Source organism: Mobula birostris, chromosome 18 (genome assembly GCF_030028105.1).
Source record: "Mobula birostris isolate sMobBir1 chromosome 18, sMobBir1.hap1, whole genome shotgun sequence".
Taxonomy (NCBI): Eukaryota; Metazoa; Chordata; class Chondrichthyes; order Myliobatiformes; family Myliobatidae; genus Mobula; species Mobula birostris.
Window position 1 is genome coordinate 14,211,562 of NC_092387.1, and position 26,320 is coordinate 14,237,881.

General features: G+C 43.0%; 1 protein-coding gene across 3 annotated transcripts in view; it reads right to left on the minus strand.

The window, feature by feature from the left end:
- The window catches only part of dapk2b (death-associated protein kinase 2b), a 161,448-nt gene that overhangs the window by 24,461 nt on the left and 110,667 nt on the right, over positions 1-26,320 (minus strand). For all 3 annotated transcript variants that reach the window (XM_072282236.1, XM_072282234.1, XM_072282235.1), the window contains 6 exons: positions 25,142-25,280; positions 23,870-23,996; positions 8,512-8,560; positions 7,621-7,647; positions 7,376-7,528; positions 1,077-1,122 (listed from right to left, as the gene is read on the minus strand). In XM_072282236.1, coding sequence (XP_072138337.1) covers positions 1,077-1,122; positions 7,376-7,528; positions 7,621-7,647; positions 8,512-8,560; positions 23,870-23,996; positions 25,142-25,280 — 541 coding nt within the window. The remainder of the gene's footprint in view (positions 1-1,076; positions 1,123-7,375; positions 7,529-7,620; positions 7,648-8,511; positions 8,561-23,869; positions 23,997-25,141; positions 25,281-26,320) is intronic.

Genomic DNA, 26,320 nt, shown 5'->3' on the forward strand with positions numbered 1-26,320 from the left:
CAGATTCATTCTTTTTTTTTTACAGCTTTTAAACCTCACTGAATGCCTGGAAATTTCAAAAAGGATTGGAAGGTCACGTCAGCTTTGACAAGTAGCAAAGCTGTGGACAGGTCTTGAAGCGTCGAAGTTTCCAGAGGGTCTTTGTGGGTGGGGATTGTTCTGGCTCACCCAGAAGACTCAGTTACATTGTGTGAGGTCCACCTGTCCCTCAGTCTCCTTCAATTCAGCCCAAAGGGTCCCAGCCAGCAACGTCACCCACGTGATTCCAAGTCAGGTAAGTCCAGTGGAGTTGTGAGTGGCGACATGGGCAGTAAGCGCCACTCAGCCGGGCAACATGCTGGCACTGTGACTCCTAGTGTAGTCAAGCCGAGGAGCGACTGCCATCTTGCACAAAGCTCCTGAAGTATATTGACTACTGTCGCATACCCATTTTAGCCTGAAGCAAGTTCAGCCACTTATGGAAAAAGCAGGAACTTGCACCATTTTACCAACAGCTGGAAGAAACCAACCAGCAGGTGAAAGGAGACGGCTCCTTTAAATAACACTGGTGAGGATCCTGAACAAAGTGAAGAGTAAAGGTCTTCAGAAGAGTCAAGATGGCCTCACAACTGTGCTGATTAATGCCAATGACTTTCCTTCTGTGGTTACTTGCAGCAAATGTTAATGCTGCTGTCAGCGCTGACCCCTTCACCAATACGGTTCCTGCTGAGATTTGCAGAAGAATCAAGAATTCACTTTAGCTAATGTTCTGCTGTGCATACACCTCCCATCTTGACTAAATTTGAGCTGGAATGCAATATAATTGTGGGGAATACCAACCGTAATTCTATCGCTATGGTTCGGAACAGAGCCTTAACTCAAAGTTGATACAGAGCATATAAAAGAACATTCCATCAAAAAACGTTAGAATGGTGAAGTGGATAAAGTTTCAAGGGGACAACAACTTATGTGGAATCACAAGATTAAAATCACTGCAATTTTTGCAAACCATGCATGTTAATGCACAGACAGTCAAATAACAATGACACACACATCAAAAGGAATTCTATTATACACAACTATCAAATTATACTCACCATTATCCATGGGTGTGAAAGAGCACCTTTTATGTTCAGCCTTTTCCTAAATAAATTGAAACAGTGTTCAGGAATAGGTTCAAAATTTTTTCTTGTTGATTAAATCAGGCTTCAAATAAAAGATATATTTCCATTAAAGTGACATTATTGAACAAAACTCTGGTTGATTTAGGTATAGTTAACTCACTGATTGATTGAGGTACTGTGCCTTCTAAACGGTGATCGGTTACCCAGCTTCAGACCTGCTCTTCTAACCACGGTATTTATGAGATTGGTCAAGTTGAGTCTGGTAGTAATGACTACTCAGACTCTGATAATAATTTGGCAATGATAATACTATTAAATATCAGAGATTAGTGGTTAGACTCTCCCAGGAGAAAATTTTAAAATTCTAAATCACCATGTATTGTAACACGCACATTTTGGAATCTTTTTCCAGCTTTGCATTTTCTTCTTTTAAATCAGTTTCTGCAGCCCAAATCAAACATTTCAGTTCAGTTCCAATTCGGTTTGCCTTTAAACACAGTTAACTGGCTGTGATAGCCAAGGCCTTCTTCACCTCACTATTAATCATTTTTAATTATCAAAATTAACTTGCATGTTCACATAATTTTGGCTAAATCTGCAAAGGCCAAGAAAATGTTTTCATTTTAACACACAAAAATTGCTGGAGGAGCTCAGCAGGTCAGGCAGCATTTATAGAAAGGAATAAAGAGTCGATGTTTCGGGCCAAGACCCTTCGTCAGGACTGAAAGTTGAGATAATAGAAGTAAAATTGCAATATGACATTATTGGAAGTGAAATACCAACTTTCAAAACTGCTGAACAGACCACAACAATAAATTTTACAAAAAGAAAACCATATAAGCTACTTGGCCTATGAACTAATCGGAAAAAATTTTGATCTATTTATGTGGCGTTTTGTAACATGATCCCAGGCAGGAGAAGCTTCATCCCATTTCCATCATGCCCGATCAGAATTTTGTATGTTTTAATGAGATTATTTCTCATTCTTCTAAACTCTAGTCTGCTTATCCTCTCATTTGACAATCCCCATTCCAGGAATGAGTCTGATGATTCTTCATTAAAAACCCCCTCTCTCACAAACTATTTGTAGACAAGACTTATCCACAATAGGCCAGATGTAGTCTCATGAGTGCCCAACATTACTGCAATAAGACATCATTTGCATTCTAACCCCTGTAGAAATCAATGACAATAGTTTGTGCCTTTCCAACTAATAAGCTTTAAGTGACTGTCATACAGCATCCAGATCCCTCTGAACACCACCACTTTTCAATCTCCCAGCATTTAAAGTATACTGCTTTACTCCCTTTATCCCATATTTTCAGAATATCTTCCATCTGCTGTGTCTTTGCCCATTCACTTACTTTGTCATCCTAAACCTTATCTGCATGATAACAACACAGCCACCCTGCTTTCTCTCATCAGAAATCCTGGTTATATTACATTTGGTCCCGGATTCAATCACCGATGTACATTGTGAGAAGCTGGGGCCATTGCACAGATCTCTGTGGCAGACTAAATTCCACATACACTGCATCTACTGCTCTACCTTCATCAATGATCATTGTTACTTCCTCAAGAATTTATTCAGGCTTGTGATGTATGACTGGCTCCACACAAAGCCATGCTGACTATACCTAATGAGCTTCTCCAAATGCTCCTTATCGATAAACTCCTATACAGTGCCTTGGCTAAGAAAATATTGGATCCTCCCTGCTTTCTTTTACTGTCAAAGATTTGAAATATCAGGATAGTTTTTTTTTTTTTACAAAGTCCAAACATCTGATTGTTGGATGTTCTTCTCAACAACAGATGAATACTTGAAGTCTGTCTACATGCAGAATCTTCAGCAAATGTTTAATATAGATCCCTTTCCAATACTGGGCTGGACTTGGTTGGGTTGAGTTGATCTTGACAATTTACTCGCAAACATTTCGTCACCAAACGAGGAAACATCATTAGTGCGCTGTTCATTGTGGTGTGTCCTCCAAATGCTTGGCCTTTACATACCGAGCAGTCAGCTGATTTGCCATCATTATGGAAACTCAATTGTGACATAGGGAGGAAATCACATCACCGATTGATTGTGTGGCAAACTTCATGTGTTATGGTCTGGAATTTTGCCTGCATTGGCTCATAAACAGGATCGAGGTCTACAATGCCTGTTTACAGAATTGTTTGTGGAAAACCACGCTTCCGGGAATCCTCCTGTGTGATGCGTGTTTCCTTGCGCTATGACTTTCACTGATGCCCAGTGGAACTTCTGCCCTTCTCGATCTTCGTGGGTAGAGACCAGGCTGTATTTGCTACTTCTAACCATGGGAACCATACTAGATGCCATATAATTTTCAAAGGTGACCACCAGTGCATCCACTGTCTTAAACATTGGGAGACAAGTCAACAGACTTGGAGAGTTACCTTTCAGTCCCATAAAAAATGATTAAAGCTGGTTTCTTTACCTTCTCGTTCACTCAAGACACACAGCTCTCCACCTTTTCTAGGTTTTCTGTGTCTACTTTTGGTGACACCAGACAAAAAACTTAAATAATTTTCTGTACCGTTTTGTTACTTTGCAAAGTAATTCCATTATCTCAGTCTGTTGGTGTCTTTTCTGATCTTTCCTTTTTACATATTTGCAAACGCTTTTACAGTCTTGTGTTACTCTAGTACACTTCTTTCACTTCCTCGATCCTCCTTAGCCGACCTGAAATTTTCACTGTACAGTTCCTTTTGACCTTATAAGCCTTTTCTCCTTTGATCAATAGCATATTTATTTTCTCCCATTACTTCTCATCCACTGGTTCCTGTCTCACGTCTCTCCTTCTCTTCCATACACTGGCTATTTTCCCTCTGATGCAGAGTCTCGACCTGATAAATGAACAATTTGTAGATGCAAGAGATTGCACAGATGCTGGAAATTTTGAGCAACACGAAGAAAAGGTTGGAGGAACCCAGCAGCTCAGCCAGCATCAGTAATAAATCACAAACACAAGAAAGTCTGCAGATGCTGGAAATCCAAAGCAACACACACAAAAATGCTGGAGGAACTCAGCAGGTCAGGCAGCATCTATAGGAAAGAGTAGACCCTTCTTCGGGAATGAAAGAAACGTCGAGCGTTTACCCTTTTCCTCAGATGCTGCCTGACCTGCAGAGTCCCTCCGGCATTCTGTCTGTTGCTCCAGTAATAAATGGTCAATGCTTTGAGCTGAGATTCTTCATCAGAACTGGGTCTAAACCCGAAACATCAACTGTTCATTCCCCTTCATTGATGCTGCTCAATTCCTCCAACATCTTGCATGTGCCGTACATGAACAACGTGCCCACCTCCACCAATGGCGCCTGACTCACTGAGTTCCTCCAGCACTTTTTAAAAAATATCTTTCTTTAATTTCTCTTGTTTGCCATGGTTCTACCACTTTTCACATTGAGCTCCTGTGCTTTAAAAAAAAATATATATTGTTAACTGTGCATTAATTCTTGAAACATTTGTCATTGCTCATTTACTGTAACTTCCTTTAATGTGACTTCCCAAACTCTCATAACCAACTCACACCCATTTTGTTTCAATTTAGGACCCTGGTTTCAGATCAGCATGCACTCTTAAATCCTGCCTTTGTAAATTTTTCCCGTGTTCTCTAAAGGTGCAAGATGATGCAATGAAACTCTGCTTCTGATGGCATGGGTAGACGCTGAGAAGTCATTGCTGAATACGGCGAGTTTGGTCCACATATCAGTAGTGAAAGCGGAACCTCAGCTCAGCTTCAGAGTCTGATCAGACTGGTCCAAACTTGCACGGCATCACACAAGCTCCTATTGCTGCAGGTCAAACGGCAGCTTGTGAAAACTATTCCTCAAGGCTCGTCAACACTGCTAGAACAAAGTACGAGGAAAGCGTGGGTACGAGCCTGCCTGCTCATGTCTGATCACATACTTCACTGACCATACTGAGAGCGTGGCCTGCTTGTGTCTCCGGCTGCAGGGTGAGGACCACTCCCTGACCTCCTGTCCCTGAGTGAGAGAGCAGCAACAGTCACTAAAGTGAGATGCGAGGCACTCACATCAGTGTGCCCTGTGCAGCTCTGTCCCCCACACCCAGCTGCCTGGCTCGCTCTGTCTACTAACAAGTAGTGGGGCCAGGACAACCCGTGACATGTAAGATACGTGAACTGAGCCCTCCTTGTGTCAGGCAGCATTTTACTTAGTCACTGAGCACCAAGTAATAACACAGCCCTGGACAGAAATATTTGAGCGTTCCAAGTAAGAAACAAATTGATAATGGTATCGAAATAAACTTTCATTAAACCATACAAAATATTAGAACAATTGTACACCACTAATATGTGTACCTATCTGTTAAGAATGATGAAAACTGAGAAAGCACTTCATTTCAAGTTTGTAACAGTTAACACTCTCCCTCCATCTGAAAGATCGTGTGTTCAGGTTTGAAATGGTGATCTTAGGTTGGCATTGGTGTTCAACATCATAGGAAGGCCTTCCTAAAGCCCACATCAACCACGTTCTCTCCTTCAATATACTTAGCTACCTCTTTGAAAAACTCAAATTAGTCAGACAGGACTTCCCACCAACAAATCTGCGCTGGTTATCCGTGATTCGTCCCTGCCTTTCCAAGTGCCAATTATTCCTGTCCCTCAGAATTTCTTCCAATAATTTCCCTACCACTGACATTAAACTAATTGGCCTGTAATTATCTGGTCTGCCTTTGCTGCCCATAATTAATACATGCACTACATTTGTTGCCTTCCAGTCACCTGGAACTTCCTCAGTGGCCAAAAGAGATTTAAGCTGCTTTGTCGGCCTCTTGCTTTCTTTTGGTCGCCTAGGACACATCTGCTCGGGCACAGGATACTTATTCACCACAGCGCATACTAAGACATCTAACACCTCCTCCTTTATAATCTTTACATGATCTTGAATTTCACTATCTCAACTGAAATCTCTAACTATAATGCCTTCTTTCTTAGTGAACACAGACGAGAAACATTCATTTAAAATCTCATCAGTTTGCTCTTTTGGTCCCTAATGAGTCCTACTCTAACCCTTGCTTTCAAAATATTCATAAAATGATTAGAGACATCTGGAGAGAGGAGTTGGGCATTGAATCATCTGAAGCTGCCTGGGATAAGTGTTTGTCTATGATACAGGCTTGCCCTGTTAACAGCAGGCATCAACTGATCCAGTTTAAAGTTGTCCACCATCTCCACTACTCTAAACTTAGATTGCACTGGATTTACCCTTCTGTCTCGCCAATGTGTGGTAGATGCCAAGGGACAGAAGCCACATTTGGTTTTTCCCATTACTGACTGAATTTTGGGCTAAAATATTCGACTGGTACTCAAAGGCCTATAAAAGATCCTTCCCCTTGGTAGCTGGTCTTGCTATATTTGGCTGCTCGCAATCTACTACTTGTTTCCCTGCAGCCAAACAACAGTCTCTGATGCTGGGGGTGATTGTTGCCAAAAGACTTATCTTGAGGGAATGGAAATCACCTTCTCCCCCTTCCTTTTGGAGATGGATGGCTGATATGATCTCAGTCATACAGATGGAGAAACTTAGGTTCTTAAGAACCAATTCAATTAAAAAATTTTCAGCCATCTGGGATCCATGTCTTGCCTACCTGGACGAGGCCGGGGGTGGATGAGCAATTTCCCCCCCAGCTGATTTCTCACGGCCCTCATTTGAGATTTAACGTTTAGTATTTTTGAGCACTTTGAGCAATAGGCATCCCTCTAATGTTATATCATTTTTTTTTGCCTATTTCTTTTTTATACACGTCTGAGCTGGTATGTTCTTGTTGATTTCATTGTTTTTTTGAAAATTTTGAAAATAAACTATTTTTTAAAAATTCATAAAATGACTTCCCTAGATCAGGTGTTCCCAACCTTCTTTACGCCATGGACCAAGACCACTAAGCAAGGAGTCTGCAGACCCAGGCTGGAGACTCCTGTTCTAAATACAGCTAAAAATTCCACCACGTCTAATCCTTTCATACTAAGATTATGCCAATTAATATTGGTTACATATACCAAATAAATAAGGTAAGAAACTAATCACAATATATTCTTAATTTTTGGATCCAAAATACTATCATTAATCTTTGAACACTTAACAGATAGAAATTCCACATATTCAGAAACACATTTTTTAACCTTACAAAACAGTCAAGAAGCATCTCTGCCATTTTCTGTGTCAGTGGTTTAAATCACAAACTTTATAACACTCTCTGCTCATTAACTAAATGCAAGTGATCACACCTTGTATCTTTCACCAGAAGGTTTTTAATGAAGTCCTTTGCCAGATCGCTTGTCTGGCTGAAGAATTCTTCATCAAGTTCATAGTTCATTGCAGAGATGTTGGCGAGAGTTTCCTGCTTTGTTTCACCGAGGAAAGGGGAGGCTCCACTTAACCTGTTCCACAGGGGACAAGAAAAACAGCTGTAAAGTCTGAAATGGACTCACACAGCACTCCAATATTTGTAAACGATCTATAAAATACTTACAGAATGTATGTAATGACACCAATGCTCCTGAAAAACACAAGTGTCAGATTTACCATCTGATAAACAGAAACAAAGCTAAAGTAAGACACTTGAAATTTTGAAAACGACATTTAATTGTACTTTGGACCGATTTCACTTCTAGTATTTCCACTGCAGCGCAGTGACTCAGCTGGTAGTGACATCTCCACACTTGGATCCCAAACTTTGCTGCTCCTGGTGTGGAGCCGATGGCTGTGCCCGTCACCCCCCAGCCACCCTGCATTCTTCCCACGTCTCAAAGACGTGCCAGTGAGGAGGTTAGTTATCCGTAGTGCAGGTGGGTGACAGGAGGATCAGAGGGGATTTGAATATCACATGAGGGGGCATACTGCATTGTGCAATAGTCTCAGGCATCTGGCGGGAGCAAAGGATGTTGAGAATGGCGATGGTGGAACACTGAGGGAGGGGTTTGGGACAGGTGGCGGAGAAGGAGTGCCGGGGTGGGTGCAGATACACCCAGCCCTGAGACACTGGGGAAGGTCATTTGATTCCAAACAATTGGTTTACTGATCATTACAGAATGTCTCTCTGGTGTTTCCCACTCCCTCCCCTCTCCCTTCCCCTTTTCCCAACCACGATTCCCCTCTCCCTACCCCTTTCCCATTATCAGTCTACAATAGAGACCCACATCAGAATCAGGTTTACATATATATCTGTATTTTAACTTCCAGTGCATTTTACAGGAGATGGTTCATGCAGGGTGTTCAATCAGAATGGGGAGCATTTGAACTGTATAATGTGAACCACAGAGGCCATGCACCCTTCAACATCAATGCTAAAGACCTTTTATTTCACAGAACTAGAGTTGGAAGTTGAAAGTATGTGTTTCCATTTCTTCTGGAAGGCACTTACCACATATCTGCAGGTAGCCCAAGAGGTTCATAGTTCACAATTTCTGGAGCTGGAATAGATGCACACACAGAGAAGATTGAAAATATGAAAATGACACAAATTTTATCACTTACTACAACCCTTATGCTCGTACCTTGCTGCAAGACCAGGACACAACCAATGTTAGTGTATAGTATTCAGCTGGGGTGGGGAAGGAGGGCACTGTTGTGCTGGGAATTAGTAAGAGCAGAGAACCAGAAAGAAGAATATAAGCCGGGGTACTGTTCATTCACACGGAGGTCAGACAGAGAAGATAAAAGTAACTTCAGGAACACTGGTGTGTAAACTAGAATCATCGCAGCAACAAGGACAGGGGGACTGGACAGAGTCCTAACTGAGACAGACAGTGAAGAACAAAGGCTGTGGACTAATTGTGGTACCTGCATTCTCAGATGGTGGTCAGGGCCAAACATTATCGGGAATCAATTATGTGCAGATTGAAGGCCAAGTAATAGATCTGCAGATCACAGACAAGAGGATACTGCACTCAAAAAGTTGTGAATAGAAAGAAGGAAAGCACCGAATTGGAACTGCTTTCCCCATATCCTGTGAAGAAGGTCCGTGTGGTTTCCAAATTCTGCCCAACTAGTATGACTGCATGGATTTTCAACTTTAATTTAATTTCTGCTTTAGACTTCTTCTTCAGTATTGCTTAAATATTCACTTTAAATACACATTTTCCCCTAGTCATTTTCATACATATGCACATACATACAGTATAGACATATATATAAATAATGAATGCACATATACACAGATACATATACTGTACTATGCAAAAGTGTGTGGGCACGTGGCTAAGTGGTTAAGGCATTGGACTAGCAACCTGAAGGTCGTGAGTTCGAGCCCCAACCGAGGGAATGTGTTGTGTCCTTGAGCAAGGCACTTAATCGCACATTGCTCTGCGACAACACTGGTGCCAAGCTGTATGGGTCCTAATGCCCTTCCCTTCGACAACATTGGTGTTGTGGAGAGGGGAGACTTGCAGCATGGGCAACTGCTGGTCTTCCATACAACCTTGCCCAGGCCTGCGCCCTGGAGAGCGAAGACTTTCCAGGCTCAGATCCATGGTATCGCAAGACTAACGGATGCCTTTGTTGTTGTTGTTGACTATGCAAAAGTCTTAGGCACCCTCGATTTGTTATATAAATTTTGTTTTAGGTGTTTTTTTTTGTCTTCTGACTTAGTGTCAGTAGAAAAAACAAATTTTAGATTTCCAAGCATTCTTTTTCCAAAAAAAGTTGAGAAATTTTAGTATTTCATAAAAAAGTACCATATTAAGTAATAGTCCACTTTTCAAATAAAAACCTCATTACTCTGTAGGCCCAGTGCATGATTAAACAAAAATAACAAGCAGGTGCTAATGATGAATGACATAATGAGTTGAATGAACTGAACTGATTAACTGAAACAGAAACGGGTGCAGAAGGAAATAAACTGAGCAAAGGACAGCCAAACTTAAAGGTGAGGGAGTGGCAGATGTGACAGTTTAACCTTAAAATCATTAATTCTTCCACCATGGCAGGAGTGAGGATAACAAACACAAGATGGCCATCCTACATTAGCAAGGTCTTTCCAAAGCAGAAATTTCATGGCAGACAGGAGTTTCAAGATGCACTGTCCAAGCTCTTCTGAAGAAGCATAAAGGAACAGGCAACGTTGAGGAGCAGAAACACAGTGATCGGCCACAGGAACTGAATGCAGCTGACAAGAGGTACATCAACTGATGTCACTTCTAAATTGGAAGTAGTCCAGCACTGCTATCGGCTCTCAACTCAGGAAAAGGGTACTGATTGTGGATGATCAGCCATGATCACAGTGAATGGCGGTGCAGGCTCGAAGGGCTGAATGGCCTACTCCTGCACCTATTGTCTATTGAACTCACAGAAACCACTGGAACCCAAGTACACCCCTCTACAGTCTGGAGAAGTCTTGTCAGAAGTGGTCTTCATGGAAGAATTCCTGTTAAAAAACCATTCCCCTGAAATGCAAACAAAGCCAAGAGACTCACAAAAACACAAGGACTGGGGTGTTGAACAATGTTAGAAAGTGCTTTGGATGATGAGTCAACATCTGAATTTTTTGATTTTTTGGCTCAAACAAGTCAGCAGCTTATCCATAGAGAACTGGAGTGAGCTACACAGATGAGTGTCTGAAGCATGGTGGAGGTTCTCTGCAGGTTTGGACCTGCATTTTTGCAAAAGGAGTTGGTGATCTGCTCTGAGCTAGGGTGTCTAAAACTTTTGCACAGTACTCTAGAAATATTATCAAAGTTCAAAATACATTTATTAACAATGTATGTATACTTCATAAAACCTTGAGATTTGTCTCCTTACATGCAGCCACAAAACAAAGAAACTCGATGGAACCCATTAAAATTAAAGAAGACCACCATACACCAAGGTGCAGAGAGAACTGTACTTCCAGTTTAAGATGGAGCTACATGGGTGACCACTTACTGGCGGTTCTCAAAGCAAGAAATTTGACTACTCTATTAATAGCACTTTTTATATGGAAAATGTGGTAAACGATCACTGCAAACAATGAAGAGGTGAGCAAAGGCAAGACTGATTGAGGTCGAGGCGTGTTCCAGGAGAAGAGGGCGTCGGAGCCAGAATCGGAGATGTAGTTGGAGCAAGCTGACTGGAGAAGAGCTGAAGTGAAACTTTCGGAGGTTTGATGCGTCTAAGCTCCGCACCAATTTGGAAAGGTCAGGATAGGCCAGAGGTGGTCAAGAGCATATTGCTGTGGCGGGGCCCGGGTCTGTGGGATGAACCAGTGCTTGGACAATTTAAACTGGATGGTCTGAGAAGGCAAGGTGCCGGCACCAGAGGCAGGGGTCGAACCGGTACTGCTCTGTGATGTTTTACTCCACTCCTTGGCACTGAGGCTGTGCCGTGCCCTGGCTGCCTTGGGCTTATAGTCTGCGAGCATCATGCCGATTTGCCTTTGTGTGATGGCCTGAGACCGAGGCAGAGACTACGAGCCCAGTCCGGCTGCTCCCGGCTCCAGGTTTACAGACTCAGTTTGTTCCGAATGCTGATGCTTGCTTTATTGCTTGCACGATTTGATTTGATTTGTTTTTTTCTCTCTCTCTCTCTGCAATGGGTGTAGGTCTTTTTTAAAAAAATGAGTTACTTTGGGTTTCATGTTTTGCAGCTGCCTGTAAGCAGATGAATCTCGAGAGTTTATAACATATACATATATTGTGCAAACAATAAAAGTAGGCAAATAGCATTTAGGAATGAAATTCATGATTCAGAAGCCCGTTAGTTACGGGCCACAGCAAGTGGAGAGAAGGGTAAACCCCACTGAGCAGCAAGCCAAGGTTCAGTACAGAGACGAGTAAACATCGTGGAGTAGCGTTCTGAACCAGCCCTAGCTTCTGGCCCAGACACCATTGCCTTTTCAATCTGGCCCAGCACTTAAATGGTCCAAACCTCGGGCCGTTCCTTGTTCTCGGACCTGGGCCCTGCCAGTTCGATATCCTCTTGGGCCTGAGTGTTGCTACCTCAATTTGGGCCGTACCCAACCTTTCCAATTCAGCTCGGTGCTTAAATTGATCAAACCTCGAGTCTTTCCTCGGTCTTGGGCTTGGGCTCCGCCTCGAATTTGCCTTGCCTTGATTCTGCCGCATTGAATTGCCTCCAGGTCCACTCCAGCAATGGTCAGTCATCGGCTCATTCCCCATCTCCGGCCCGCACCACACCACGCAATGGCCAGTCCTACACCATTGAGAGTTCGGATCTCGCCGCAAAAACATCAGGTCCTACGGGCAGTTGAAAAGTTCAACTTCCACAGAGAAGTTACAGGCTGTTGTTTGTAGTGATCATTTACCAGAAAAAGTGTGATTAATAAACTATTTAGTTGTTTTCTTTGTTTTATTCGCCACCTGCAAGTAGTCGCTGAGCTTCACCAGCTCGGTCCTAAACCAGAAACATATTGTATTGCAATGTACTGCAGCCGCGAAACGAAACCACAACGTACATGAGTGATGATAAACCTGATTCTGATATGGGTCTCTATCATGGACGGAGAGTGGGAAGGGGGTAGGGAGAGAGGAATCATGGTTGGGAAAAGGGGCAGGGAGAGGGGAATCATGGTTGGGAAAAGGGGCAGGGGAGACGAGGGAGCAGGAAGCACCAGGGAGACATCCTGTAATGATCAATAAACCAATTGTTTGGAATCAAATGACCTTGCCTGGTGTCTCAGGGCTGGGTGTGTCTGCACCCACGCCACCCCCTCTGTCCCTGGCACTCCTTCTCTGCTAACTGTCCATTACCCCTCCTGTAGCCCTGCACCCTCGCCCATTCTCATCATCCTCTGCTCCTGTCAGATTTACAAACTTGCTCTCTGCTCCATGTTGACATACAGTACTGTGCAAAGGTATAGCTAGGGTGCCTATGTGCCTACCACTTTTGCAGAGTTCTGTACATGTACAATGCCTTGTAAAAGTTTGTTCACATAATTGAGTATTACAGTCAGGGATTTTGATCAATTTAGCTGAGAATTTTAATTTGTGAATCACATGCTCCTTGCCCCCCCCCCCCGCCCCACAACAGAGCCCAAAAAATCAGGGAAGATTGTAAAACATGAAAAACTAAAAATTCATAAACTGAAATTTCAGCAGTTCAAAAGTATTCATCCCCCTTTACTCAGTACTTAGTTGAACCCCCTGTCACAGCTATTACAGACAGTAGTCTTTTTGGATAAGTCTCTATTCGCTTTGCACAATGATATGGAGCAAGATTTGCCCATTCCTCCTTGCAAAATTGCTCAAGCTGTGCCAGGTTAGTTGGAGAGCAGCGGTGGACAGCAATCTTGAGGTCTTGCCAGAGATGTTTGATCAGGTTATAGTCAGGATCCGACTGGGCCACTCAAGGACATGAATTTTCTTCATTTGAAGCCACTCCATGGTTGCTCTGGCATTGTGCTTTGGGTCACTGTCCTGCTGAAAGACAAACTACCTCCTCAGTTTAAGCTTTTTGGCAGAGGCTGGCAGGTTTTTATCCAGAACCTCTCTGTGTTTAGCAGTTTTCATCTTCCCATCAATCCTGACCAGATTTCCAGTCGCTGCTGCTGAAAAGCATCCCCATAGCATGATGCTAGCTCCACCATACTTTACAGTAGGGATGGTGTTACCTGGCTAATGCGCAGTATTAGATTATGCTACATGTACCGCTTAGCACTGAGGCCAAAAATTTCTACTTCAGTCTCATCCAACTACAAGACTTCCTTCTACATCTTTACAGTATCTTCTCAGTGATGCTTTGCAAAGTTTTTATGAGCAAGTATACACTTTTTTTTAAGCCAGGGCTTCTTCCTTGCCACACTTCCATAAATACCCTTTTTATGCAAGGCCTCGAGATTGTGGAGCCATGAACTTCATCTCCAGTTGCAGCCACTGACTTCAGCAGCTCATTCAGAGTGACTGTTTTACAAGTGTCAATCTTCTCTGGCAAGTAAGCTTAGAGGACAGCCTGACCTCGGCAATGTGGCTGTGGTTTCATATTTTTTTCCACTTTTCACGATGGACTGCACTGAGTTCTGCGGTATGTTCAGTGCCTTTGAGATGATCTTGAACTCATCCCTGACTTTGTGCTTCTCGATTATCATTTCCTGGACTTGCCTTGAATGCTCTTTTGTCTTCATTTTGGTTTGGTCTGTTGACAATCTACTATTCTGTTGGACCTAAGGAACATTAGCTTAGTAATTACAAAGGAATGAATACTTCTTCAGCTTCACGATTTTGGTTTTTAAATTTTAGTAAATTGTTGACATACTTTGGAAGTTTTCTTTTGATTTGACATGACGCACAATGTTTTGTAGATTAGCTCAAAAAATCCCATTTCAACACATTTTCAATTTAGAAAATGAGACAGTAAAATGTGAAAACATTTGTCGGGGATAAATACTTTCTCAAGGCATTGTATCTACATATACGCACACAGACATCTCCTGTGCCAAATAAACTGACCACTGAGTGTTTGTTTGTGGTTTTCTGCTGCCGTCAGCCGTCCACTTTCTTCTGAATGCATGCATTGTGTGTTCAGAGAAGCTCTTTTGCACATCACTGTTGTAATGTGTTACTGTCTCCTTCCTGTTCAACTTCAGACACTCTGGCCATTTCCCTCTGACTTCTCACCAACAAGGCTTTTTTTCCCACAGAACTGCTGCTCGCTGGATGCATTTTGTTTTTCCACACCATTCTCCGTAAGCTCCAGCGAATGCTGTGCATGCAAATCCCAGGAAATCGGGAGTTTCTGAGATACTCAAACCACCCCGTCTTGCACCTGCAATCATTCCACAGTCAAAGTCACTTAGATCACATTTCTTCCCCATTCTGAAGTTTGGTCTGGACAACAAATGAACCTCTTGACCATGTCTGCATGCTTTCATGTTTTGAGTTGCTGCCACATGATTGGTTGATTAGACATAACGAACAGGCCCTTCTGGCACAATAAGCTGCACTACCTACCAACCCATCTATTTAACACTAGCTAATCACAGTACCATTTTACAGTGACCAATTAACCTACCAACTTGGACTGTAGGAGGAAACCAGAGCACCCAGATGAAACACACACAGTCACAGGGAGAATGTACAGGTGGTGTGGAATTGAACTCCCAACTCCGGAATGCCCCGAGCTGTAATAGCATCACACTAACCGCTACGCTACCGTGGCACCCAAGTGAAATGACACTTCACCTGCAAGTCTAGTCTATCATGGATATCTACTGTATCCAATGCTCCAAGTGTGCCCTTCTCTACATCAGTGATACCAAATGTAGTTTAGGTGACCACTTTGTCCAGCATCTTCACTCTATCCAGCACAAAAAGCAGGAATTTCTGGTAGCCACTCATTTCAATTCCCATTCCATTCCAACATGGCGGTCCATGGCCTCCTCTACTACCACAATGAGGCCACCTCAGACTGGAGGAGCAACACCTCATATTCCGTCTAGGTAGCCTCCAACCTAATGACATGAACATTGATCTCCCTAACTTTAGGCCATTTCTCCCCCCTCCCACCTCCTCTTTTTTTCCATTCCCTATTCTTACTCCACTTTTACCTCCTCCATGAGGTAGATGGAGTGGAAGTGCTGGACAAAGTGGTCCTTTCCTCCTTCCCATGGCCCACTGTCTTTTCCCATCAGATTCCTTCTTTTCAGCCCTTTACCTCTTCCACCTATCGCCTCACTATCCCAACCACCCCTATCCACTCACTTCTCCCCTCCCCCTCACCTGGTCTCACCTATCACCTGCCAGTTTGTACTCCTCCCCTTATCCCCACCTTCTTACTCTGGTTTCTTCCTCCTTCAGACAAACTACAAATCAGAATCAGGATTATTATCACCGGCATGTGATGTGAAATTTATTAACTTAGCAGCAACAATTCAATGCAATACAAAATCTAGCAGAAAAAAATAAATAAAACAATAATAATAATCAATAAACAAGTAAATCAATTATGTATATTGAATAGATTATTTTAAATGTGCAAAAACAGATATACTGTATATTAAAAAAAGTGAGGTAATGTCCAAAGCTTCAATGTCCATTCAGGAATCAGAAGGCAGAGGGAAAGAAGCTGTTCCTGAATCGCTGAGTGTGTGCCTTCAGGCTTCTGTATCTCCTACCTGATAGTAACAGTGAGAAAAAGGCATGCCCTGGGTGCTGGAGGTCTTTAATAATGGACGTTGCCTTTCTGAGACATCGCTCCCTAAAGATGTCCTGGGTACTTTGTAGGCTAGTACCCAAGATGAAGCTGACTAGATTTACAACCTTCTGCAGCTTCTTTTGGTCCTGTGCAGTAGCCCCTCCATACCAGACAGTGATGCAGCCTGTCAGAATGCTCTCCATGGTACAACTATAAAGTTTTTGAGTGTATTTGTTGACATGCCAAATCTCTTCAAACTCCTAATAAGGTATAGCCACTGTCTTGCCTTCTTTTTAACTACATCGATATGTTGGGACCAGGTTAGATCCTCAGAGATCTTGAGACCCAAGAACTTGAAGCTGCTTACTCTCTCCACTTCTGATCCCTCTGTGAGGATTGGTATGTGTTCCTTCGTCTTACCCTTCCTGAAGTCCACAATCAGCTCTTTCGTCTTACTGACATTGAGTGCCACGTTGTTGCTGTGGCACCACTCCACTAGCTGGCATATCTCGCTCCTGTACGCCCTCTCGTCACCATCTGAGATTCTACCAACAATGTTTGTATCATCAGCAAATTTATAGATGGTATTTGAGCTATGCTTAGCCACACAGTCATGGGTACAGAGAGGGTAGAGCAGTGGGCTAAGCACACACCCCTGCCCAAATGTGGAAAAGATGACAAATTATGCAAATAAAAAAATAACATTGAGAACATGAGCTGTAGATTCCTTGGAAGTGAGTCCATAGGTTCTGGAAGCAGTTCAGAGCTGTGAATGAAAGTTAGCCATGCTGGTTCAGGAGCCTGATGGTTGTAGGATGATAACTATTCATGCACATGGTGGAGTGGGACCTGAAGCTTCTGTACCTCCGGCCCAATGTTGGTGACGAGAAGAGAGTGTGGCCTGGATGGCTGCTGAGGGCAGCATTCCATCTAACTATGCTCAGTGGTGGGGAGAGCTTTGCCTGGAGTAGACTAGGCTGTACCCACTACTTTCTGTGGACTTTTTGGATCCATACCAGGTGGTGATGCAACCAGTTAGGATACTCTCCACTGTGCATCGATAGAAGTTTGTCAGTGTTTTTGGAGACATACCAACGATGCAAATTTCTAAGACAGTACAACTCTGTAAATTTGTGACTGGCTCATGGGCTTGTGGTTCCTTCCTCTTGTATTCAATAATCAGCTCTTGGGTTTTGCTGACATGAAGTGAAAGGCTGTTTTTGTGACACCATTCAACCGGATACTCAATCTCCTTCTGTATGATTCATCACCACCTTTGATTCAGCACACAACAATTGTGTCATCAGCAAACTTAAGACGAGAAGACTTAGGAGCAGAATTAGGCTACTTGTCCCATCAAGTCTGCTCCACTATCTCATCACGGCTAATCCAATTTTCCTCTCAGCCCCAATCTCTTGCCTTCTCCCTGTATCTCTTCATGCCCTGACTAATCAAGATATTAGCAACCTCTGCCTCAAATATACATAAAAACTTGGCCTCCACAGCTGCCTGTGGCAAAGAATTCCAGATTCACCACTCGCTGGCTAAAGAAATTCCTCATCTCCATTCTAAAAGGACTTCTGAGACTGAGCCCTCTGGCCTTAGACTCTCCCACAATAGGAAAGAAACATCCTCTCCACATTCACTCTATCAAAACCTTTCATCGTTTCATTGCGGTCACTCCTCATTCTTCTGAATTCCAGTGAGTTCAGGCCTAGAGCCATCAAACACTCTTCATATGACAAGCCATTTAATCCTGAAATAATTTTTGTGAACCTCCTTTTTGAAGATAAGAGGCCCAAAACTGCTCACAATACTCCAAGTGAGGCCTCACCAGTGCTTTATAAAGTCTCAACATTATAACCTTGCTTTTATATTCTAATCTTCTTCAAATGAATGCTAACATCACATTTGCCTTCCTCACCACCAACTTAACCTGCAAATTAACCCTTTAGGGAATCCTGAACAAGAAATCTCAAGTCCCTTTGTGCCTCAGTTTTTTTTGTATTTTACTTTCTCAAAACTACCTGTCCCTCCACCTAGTTTCATATCATCTTCAAACCATGTGACAAATCCATCAATTCCATCATCCAAATCATTGACATATAACATAAAAAGAACCAATCCCAACACAGATCCCTACAGCACACCACTGGTCAGCAGCAGCCAACCAGAAAAGGCTCCCTTTATTCCCACGCTTTGCCTCCTGCCAATCAGCCACTGCATTATCCATGCTAGAATCTTTACTGTAAACCCATGGGCTCGTATCTTGTTAGACACCTCATGTGTGGCACATTGTCAAAGGCCTTTTGAAAATCCAAGTATACAACATCAACCGATTCTCCTTTCTCTATCCTGCTTGATATTTCTTCAAAGAATTCTAACAGATTAGTCAGGCAAGATTTTTCCTTGAGGAAACCATGCTGACTAAGGCCTATTTTATCATGTACCTTCAAGTACCCCGAGACCTCATCCTTGATGATCGATTCCAATATCTTCCCAAGCACTGAGGTCAGACTAACTGGCTGACAGTTTTCTTTCTTCTGTCTCTCTCCCTTCTTGAAGAGTGGAGTGACATTTGCAATTTTTCAGTCTCCCAGAACCATTCCCAAATCTAATGATTTTCAAAAGATCACTACTGATTCGTCCACGATCCCTTTAGCCACTTCTTTCAGAACTCTACTGTGTATATCATCTGCTTATCTACCTTCAGACCTTTCAGTTTCCCAAGAACCTTCTCTCCAGTAATGGTAACTTCACACACTTTCTGACCCGACACCTGAAACTTTCACCACAGTGCTAGTGTCTTCCACAGTGAAGTCTGATGCAGTTCAGTTTATCTGCCATTTCTTTGTCTCCCTTTATCACCTCTCCAACATCGTTTTCCAGCAGTCCAATATCCAATCTTGCCTCTTTTACACTTTCTTCACTTTATATATCTGAAGAAACTTTGGTATCCTCTTTAATATTATTGACTACCTCACTTTTGTATCCCATCTTTACCTTCTTAATGACTTTTTTTTACTTAACTTCTGTTAGTTTTTAAAAAGCTTCCCAATCTCTAACTTCCCACTAATTTTTGTTCTACCATATGCCGTCTCTTTGGATTTTATGTTGGCTTTGAATTCTCTTGTCAGCCGCCAATGCGTCAATCTGCCTTTAGAATACTTCTTCCTCTTAGGGATGTATATATCCTTTACCTGCTGAATTGCTTCCAGAAATTCCAGTCATTGCTGCTCTACCGTCAACCCTGCCAGTGTTCTTTTCCAATCAATTCTGGCCAACTGCTCTTTCATGCCTCTGTAATTCCCTCTAATACTGTAATACTGATACATCTGACTTTAGCTTCTCCTCAAATTTCAGGGTGAACGTGATCATACTATGATCACTTTCCCCAAGGGTTCTTTTACCTAAAGCACTCTAATCAACCCTGGTTTATCGCACAACACCCAATCCAGAATAGCCGATCCCAGTGGGCTCAACCACAAGCTGCTCTAAAAGCCATCTCACGGGTATTCTAGAAATTCCCCCTCTTGGGATCCAGGACCAATCTGATTTTCCCAATCTACCTCCACATTGAAATCCCCCATGACTATTGTAACATTTCCCTTTTGGATGTATTTTCTATCTTCCACTGTAATTTGTAGGCCACATCCTTACTACTGCTTGGGGATCTGTATACAACTCCCATCTGGGCTTTTTTACCCTTGCAGTTCCTTATGTAAGGGGTTTCTTCTTTTATGTTACTGCTAAGGCTAATAAAATGGCTTCTTTATTATGTTATAATAAAATGGCTTCTCTGTTCTGTAAACTGCTGAGACAGTGGTTCTCTATAGCAGCTTGTTTGGGTTATAATTACTGATAATGAGAATTGTATTCATTTGTTAACCAATTGGGATAGATGTTATTCTTTCTCGTGTGTCTGTAAGCTATTGCTTTTGCGGGTTTTGGGGAGAAGGCGTGATGGGGACAGAGAGAGGAGACACAATACTGTAAGCTGGGAAACGGAACGGACTCCAAGCGGAAGTCCGAGGCCCAGGGTCTTTGGCGAGGAGAGGAGACAAAGACAGACTCGAGTAGAGCGTTTGGTCAATCACCGAGGGTGGTCCCATTCAAGTGTCGGCAGAGTTCGGAGGACATCGACTGGAGGAAGGGGGACCCAGTTCTGTAAGAGCTCCAACGATGTGTGCACGAACTGGTTAATAATAATGACGCCTTTTTCTTTTTTTTAAAACAGTTAAACAGTTCTTATTTTGTTCCTTTACTATCTACATACTCAAAGTAAGAGTTATAAAGTGTAATCATTTAATCGCATATGGTTAATCTGTCATTAAATCTGTTATTTGGCGGGGTGGGGCACATCACACAGCATCCACACGAACTTGATTACCCAGTTTGGTGGGGCTGAAGGCTGCTCCCCCTAGACGAAAGCGAGCTGAGCAAGCCTGAGGCTGACCAGGAAGCTACACTTAACTTGATCCAAAATAATTCAACACCTTCTGATCCTATGTCACCTCTTTCTAATGAGTTGATTTCATTTTTTAACCAACAGTGTCATGCCACCCCCTCTGCCCATCTGCCTGTCCTTTTGAAACAACGTGTATCCTTAGACATAAAGCTCCCAGCTATAACCTTCTTTCAGCCATGATTCAGTGATGCCCACAACATCATACCTGCCGAGCTGTAAGTGTGCTACAAGTTTATCTACCTTATTCCGTATACGTGCTCATTCGATTACAGCACCTTCGGTCCTGTATTCACCCTTTTTGATTTTGCCTGCCTTTTATGCGGCAACTCAACCTGTTGACTGCAATTTTGCCCTTTCAACAGCCTCTCCTCACTGCACATTGCTTGTAAACCAGCTACCTCATCTTCAGCATGATCATCCACCTTTTCTACGATACTTCTTGCATTCAAATATACAGAACTCAGGACATTAATCACACTATGCTCAACCTTTTCATTCATAATTTTGTCTGAAGTCTTACCAACATCTGTCTCCACAACCTCTCCAACAACTGCTCTGGTACGCTGGTTCACCTCCCCTTGCAGCTCAAGTTTAAACACCGCCGTGCGGCACTAACAGACCTTCCCATGAGGATATTAGTCCCCCTCAGTTCAGCTGCAAACCGTCCTGTCTGTACAGGTCCCACCTTCCCTGGAAGAGAGCCAGAAGTGTTACACCCTCCCTCCTACACCAACTCCTTAGCCTCACATTGAACTGTTTAATCTTCCTAGTTCTGGCCCTGTTAGCATGTGGCATGGGTAACAATCCTGAGATTACAACCTTGGAGGTCCTCCCCTTTAACTTAGCACCCAACTCCCCGAACTCCCTGTGCAGAACCTCGTCACTTGTCCTACCCATGTCACTGGTATACACATGGACCATGACTTCTGTCTGTTCTCACTCCCACTTATGAATCCTGAGGACTTGAACTGAGAAATCCCAGACCCTGGCACCTGGGAGGCGACATACTATCCGAGAATCTCGTTTTCACCTACAAGACCTCCTTCACGTTCTCCTAACTAATGAATCCCCTATCACCACAGCGTGCCCCTTCTCCCCCCTTCCATTCCAAGGCACAGCGCCTGACTCAGTGACTTTCCCCTTTAGGTCAACTCCTCCTGTTGATGAGGGAGATGGCCACAGGGGTATTCTGCGCTAGCTCCTCATCCCCTTTCCCCTTCCAGACTGTCACCCAGTTTCCAGTGTCCTGCACCTTAGCTGTAACTACCTCTCTGTATGCGCTATCTATCACCCCCTCAGCCTCCTGATTGATCCGGAGTTCATCTAGTTCCAGCTCCAACTCCTTAACACGGATTGTTAGAAGCTGCAGCTGTTCTTCTCGCAGTTGTAGTCATCAGGGACACTGGAGGTCCCTTACTTTCCCACATCCTATAAGAGGAGCATTTGACTATCCTGCCTGACATCTCTACTGTCCTAGCTGAGCAGATTTGAAGTAGGGAAGGGAAAAAAAACACTTAACCTGCAGCTTTTCTTTGCTTTCTCAGATTGAAGCTTCTTTTCACTGAAGCCTCAAAGTCTCAAATGAAGGTCACTACACTTGCCCCTGCCTTCCTTTAATTTGCTCTTGTTAATCAATCTCAAATGTGGATTGGTCACTGCTCGATGCTCTGTTTTGCTGTAGTGACCCGCTGCTCCCTTTAGGGCAGAGGACCCGAGTGAAATCCCCTCCTCTCAAAACTTACAGTGTCCGGACTTGTCACTGGTCAATGCTCTATTTCACTGTAGTGATCTGCAAATATGGCATTAGAGCTGCACTGAGCAACACAATCACAGGTATATGGTGAGTAAATCATGGGCACATAACCTTATGATGCACCAATGCGGTTGATGTTTGTGGCGGAGATGTTGCTGCCACTCTGTACTGACTGTGGTCTGTAATTGAGGAAATTGAGGATCGAGTTACATAAGGAGGTTTCAAAGACCAGGACTCAATGTGTTTCACGGGGATGACAGTGTTGAATGCTCAGATGTATTCAATGAAGAGCATCCTGCTGTATCTCCAAGGGTTCATTGTCCAGATGTTCCGGACTGAGTGAAGAGTCAATAAAATGGCATCTGCTGTTGACCTCTTGTGACGGCAGGCACATTGGAGTGGATCCAAGTCATTCCTCAGGCAGAAGTTGATATGTTTCATCACCACCCTCTCAAAGCACTTCATCACAGTGAATGTAAATGCTGCGGTACAATACATTTGAGGCAGATTACCATATTCTACTTTGGCACTGGTATGAATGAAGCCTGCCTGAAGCAGGTGGGTACCTCAAGACATAAGCGAGAGGTTGAAAGTGTTGGTAAACATTAGAGACAGTTGATTAGCACAGAACTTCAGTACTTGGCTATGTATACGATCTGGGTCAGATACTTTCTGTGGATTTACCCTCCTAAAGGATGCCCTCAGATTAGCCTAAGAGACTGAAGTTGCAGGTTGTAGGAGCTGGTGGGAGTTCACGAAGATGCCTCCATGTTCTGTTGGTGGAAATGAGCACAAAAATAAATTGAGGTCATCTGGAAGTGAAACCTTATTGTCATTGATGTTGCTTGGCTTTGCCTTGCAGGAACTGTTGGCATTCAAGCCGTGCCGCAGCTGTCGAGCATCCCTCTGTGACTGCTACTTTGCATGTGAGATGGCTCTCCGAAGGTCAAACCTGCACTTCTTGTTCTTTCCTGGATCTCCAGTCCTGAACCTTACCTAGCCCTCAGCAGGATGTGGGTCTCTTCATTTATCTAGGACATCTGGTTGGGGAACCTCTGAATGATTTTGTGGGAACACACTTGTCCATGAGTATCTTTATAAAGTCCGTGACAACCAAGATGTGACAGGCATCTGATGAAACACCATCCAATGGGGCAGACATACGGTGTGTCAGGAATCCAATGTGACAGACATATGATGCATCAGCCGTATGATGTGACATTTATCAGATGTGATCTGACACGACTCCACTTGAGTTGTACCATTCCCATATCGAATACTTTACTCCTAATGAACGCAACTGAAAGCAAACTCTACAACACGACTTCTGATATTCTGCTCCATATGGCTACATTTAGTTTGACATACCTTCCATAAAAGACATTTAATTCGGTAACATACCTCATCTAGAGCTGATACGATGAAAACTATACCTACCAACAAATTCAGGAGTCCCAAAGATGTTTTTAAACTCAACTCCATCTTCGATTTTGTGAGCAAGGCCAAAGTCTATCAATTTGATGTGTGGCACAGGTATCTTATCGAGAAGCATAATATTTTCAGGCTGAAAGGAAATATTTCAGAAGGTGATTCTTAATTGAACTGCTAAGAACAAATCCAATTTAATTATAAACCCTTAGTTTTAGGAAATATTGAAGTAAGTCTATTCAACGGGAATGCCAAGGTTCACAGTTCCACCCTGAGGTAATTACTGACATTGTACAGAAGGTGTGGGTCATCTGAGTGATGTGAACAGTGTGTCCATCAGTGGAATTCCTAACATATCTATTTGCTTAATTCTACCTTCAATACAACTTGTAACAAAATGCCTTACAGACTTCAAAAAATTGTTAGAGAGTATATTCTTTCATCAATTTCCATATATTGAATAATTATGAGTTAGTAACAAGCAATTCCATCTACACCATCCATGCTGGTTCTCAAGAGATCCCCCTGTAATATGTTCTCTCAGAGATACTTATTTGCACCATCACTCCAGTCCCTGATTCTTTCACCATCCCCTGAAACTAATAAGCCTACCTCATAAACCCTCTAAGTAGCACCTGTTAAGGATGTGGAAGGAATCTGGTGTATTTGGAGAAACACTCGCTGCTGCTGGGTGAAAAAGTGGAAACTCCATGCAGACAGCATTGGGGGTCAGAATTGAATAGTAAGACAACTCCACTATCTGAAGTATCACCAGAGGGATAAATGAGATCCAGGACTTGGGAGGAACCTGGTTTCCCTTTGAATGGTGCCGTGCGAATAGAAACAGTCAGATGAAGCCTAAGATTAGCACGTTATCTACAGGCCACCTCCCATAGAGCTGCACCCCCTCAGAACAATACTGGAGTTTAGATTACATGATCATTGAAAACTGAAATTTGGATAATATTTAAATGGTGAATGAGACTGCTGAGTGTGTTCTGACAGTCAGCATAGACTCGATGGGTCATATAGCCTCCTTCCTTCTGTGTCATCGGCAACTGTGAGAACTATGATGTCTGTGGTGAATGTGCAACCACAGAGCCTTAGAGAGAAAACTGTAGAGTATATTTTCAATAATATGGCCAAAGCTCTGCCATAATTAAATTTGTACAATGAAGGTTATGCTGTTGGAATAATCAAAAATTCATAAGGCACTACCTGAAAATATTGAAGGTTATCAAATTGTGCCCAGAATATTGATGGATTAAAATGAGAACCTACCTTGAGGTCGAAGTGTGCGATGTTTTTAGAATGGAGGTAATTCACACCATCTAGGATTTGTTTAATAAACGCTGTTGCTTCTTCTTCACTCAAAGATTCTTTCTGAGCGAGAAAGTCAAAGAGTTCCCCTCCAGAGACCCTGGAAATAGTACAATTTAGTTCTATAATCAGTGTCATACTAGGATCAATTGACTGTTGTTTGTGGGTTGTGAAGGCAACCAGCTTCTTACTTCATCCCCCTCCACCTGGTCTCACCTATCACCTGCTAGCTTGTACTCTTCCCACCCCCATGTCATTCTGGTTTCAGTCTTCTTCACTTCCAGTCCTGATGAAGGGTCTCGGCACCAAAATGCCAACTGTTTATTCTTCTCCATAGATGCTGCCTGACCTGCTGAGCTCTTCCAACATTGTGGGTGTGTTGCAGAAAATGCGGAAAGCACTCTACAGATCTGGAATTATCTGCAGAGAAGGAAACTGAGTTGATGCTTCAGGCTGATGACCTACCATCAGCAAGCAGGATGACAGATCGTTATAAAAGGCATTGCAAGACAATCATGATACAAACTACAGGAGGGTGCAAAAGTTTTGAATGGAAAACACATTTAAACTGAATATAATTTCAATTTACAATAAACTAAATCCCCCTGTCATCCTCATGGTTGTATTTAGATAATCCAAGCATATACAAATGCTTTATACAGAATTCAGATTCAGGTGAACAAATCAAATTCATAGCTCCTGTGGAACTGCCCGAAATTTCACCTCTTGCCCAATGCTATCTACTGATGTCCTGGCCAGACGTTATCACCGAGGTCAAAGCTCCCACATCCTGGATCAGTTACAGAACAGTACTGGTAGACAGAGTGAAGGTACCATAAAAGCAGATACTGGAAATACTCAGCAGATCAGGAAGAATCCCAAGGGAGAAACAGAGCCAGTGCTCAGCTCCTCACTGTAACACGGCATTAAAACCGACAGCAACACACAACTTGCTGGAGGAACTCCAGCAGCATCAGTGAGGAGAAGGAACTGTTGACATTTCAGGTCAAATCCCTGCATCAGGACTGTTGACACTTTTGTTCCCTCACAGAGGATGCTTGACCTGCTAAGTTCTTCCAGCAGAATATTTGTTGCTCCAGATTCCAGCATCTGCCCTCTTGTGTCCCCAACTCAAATCTT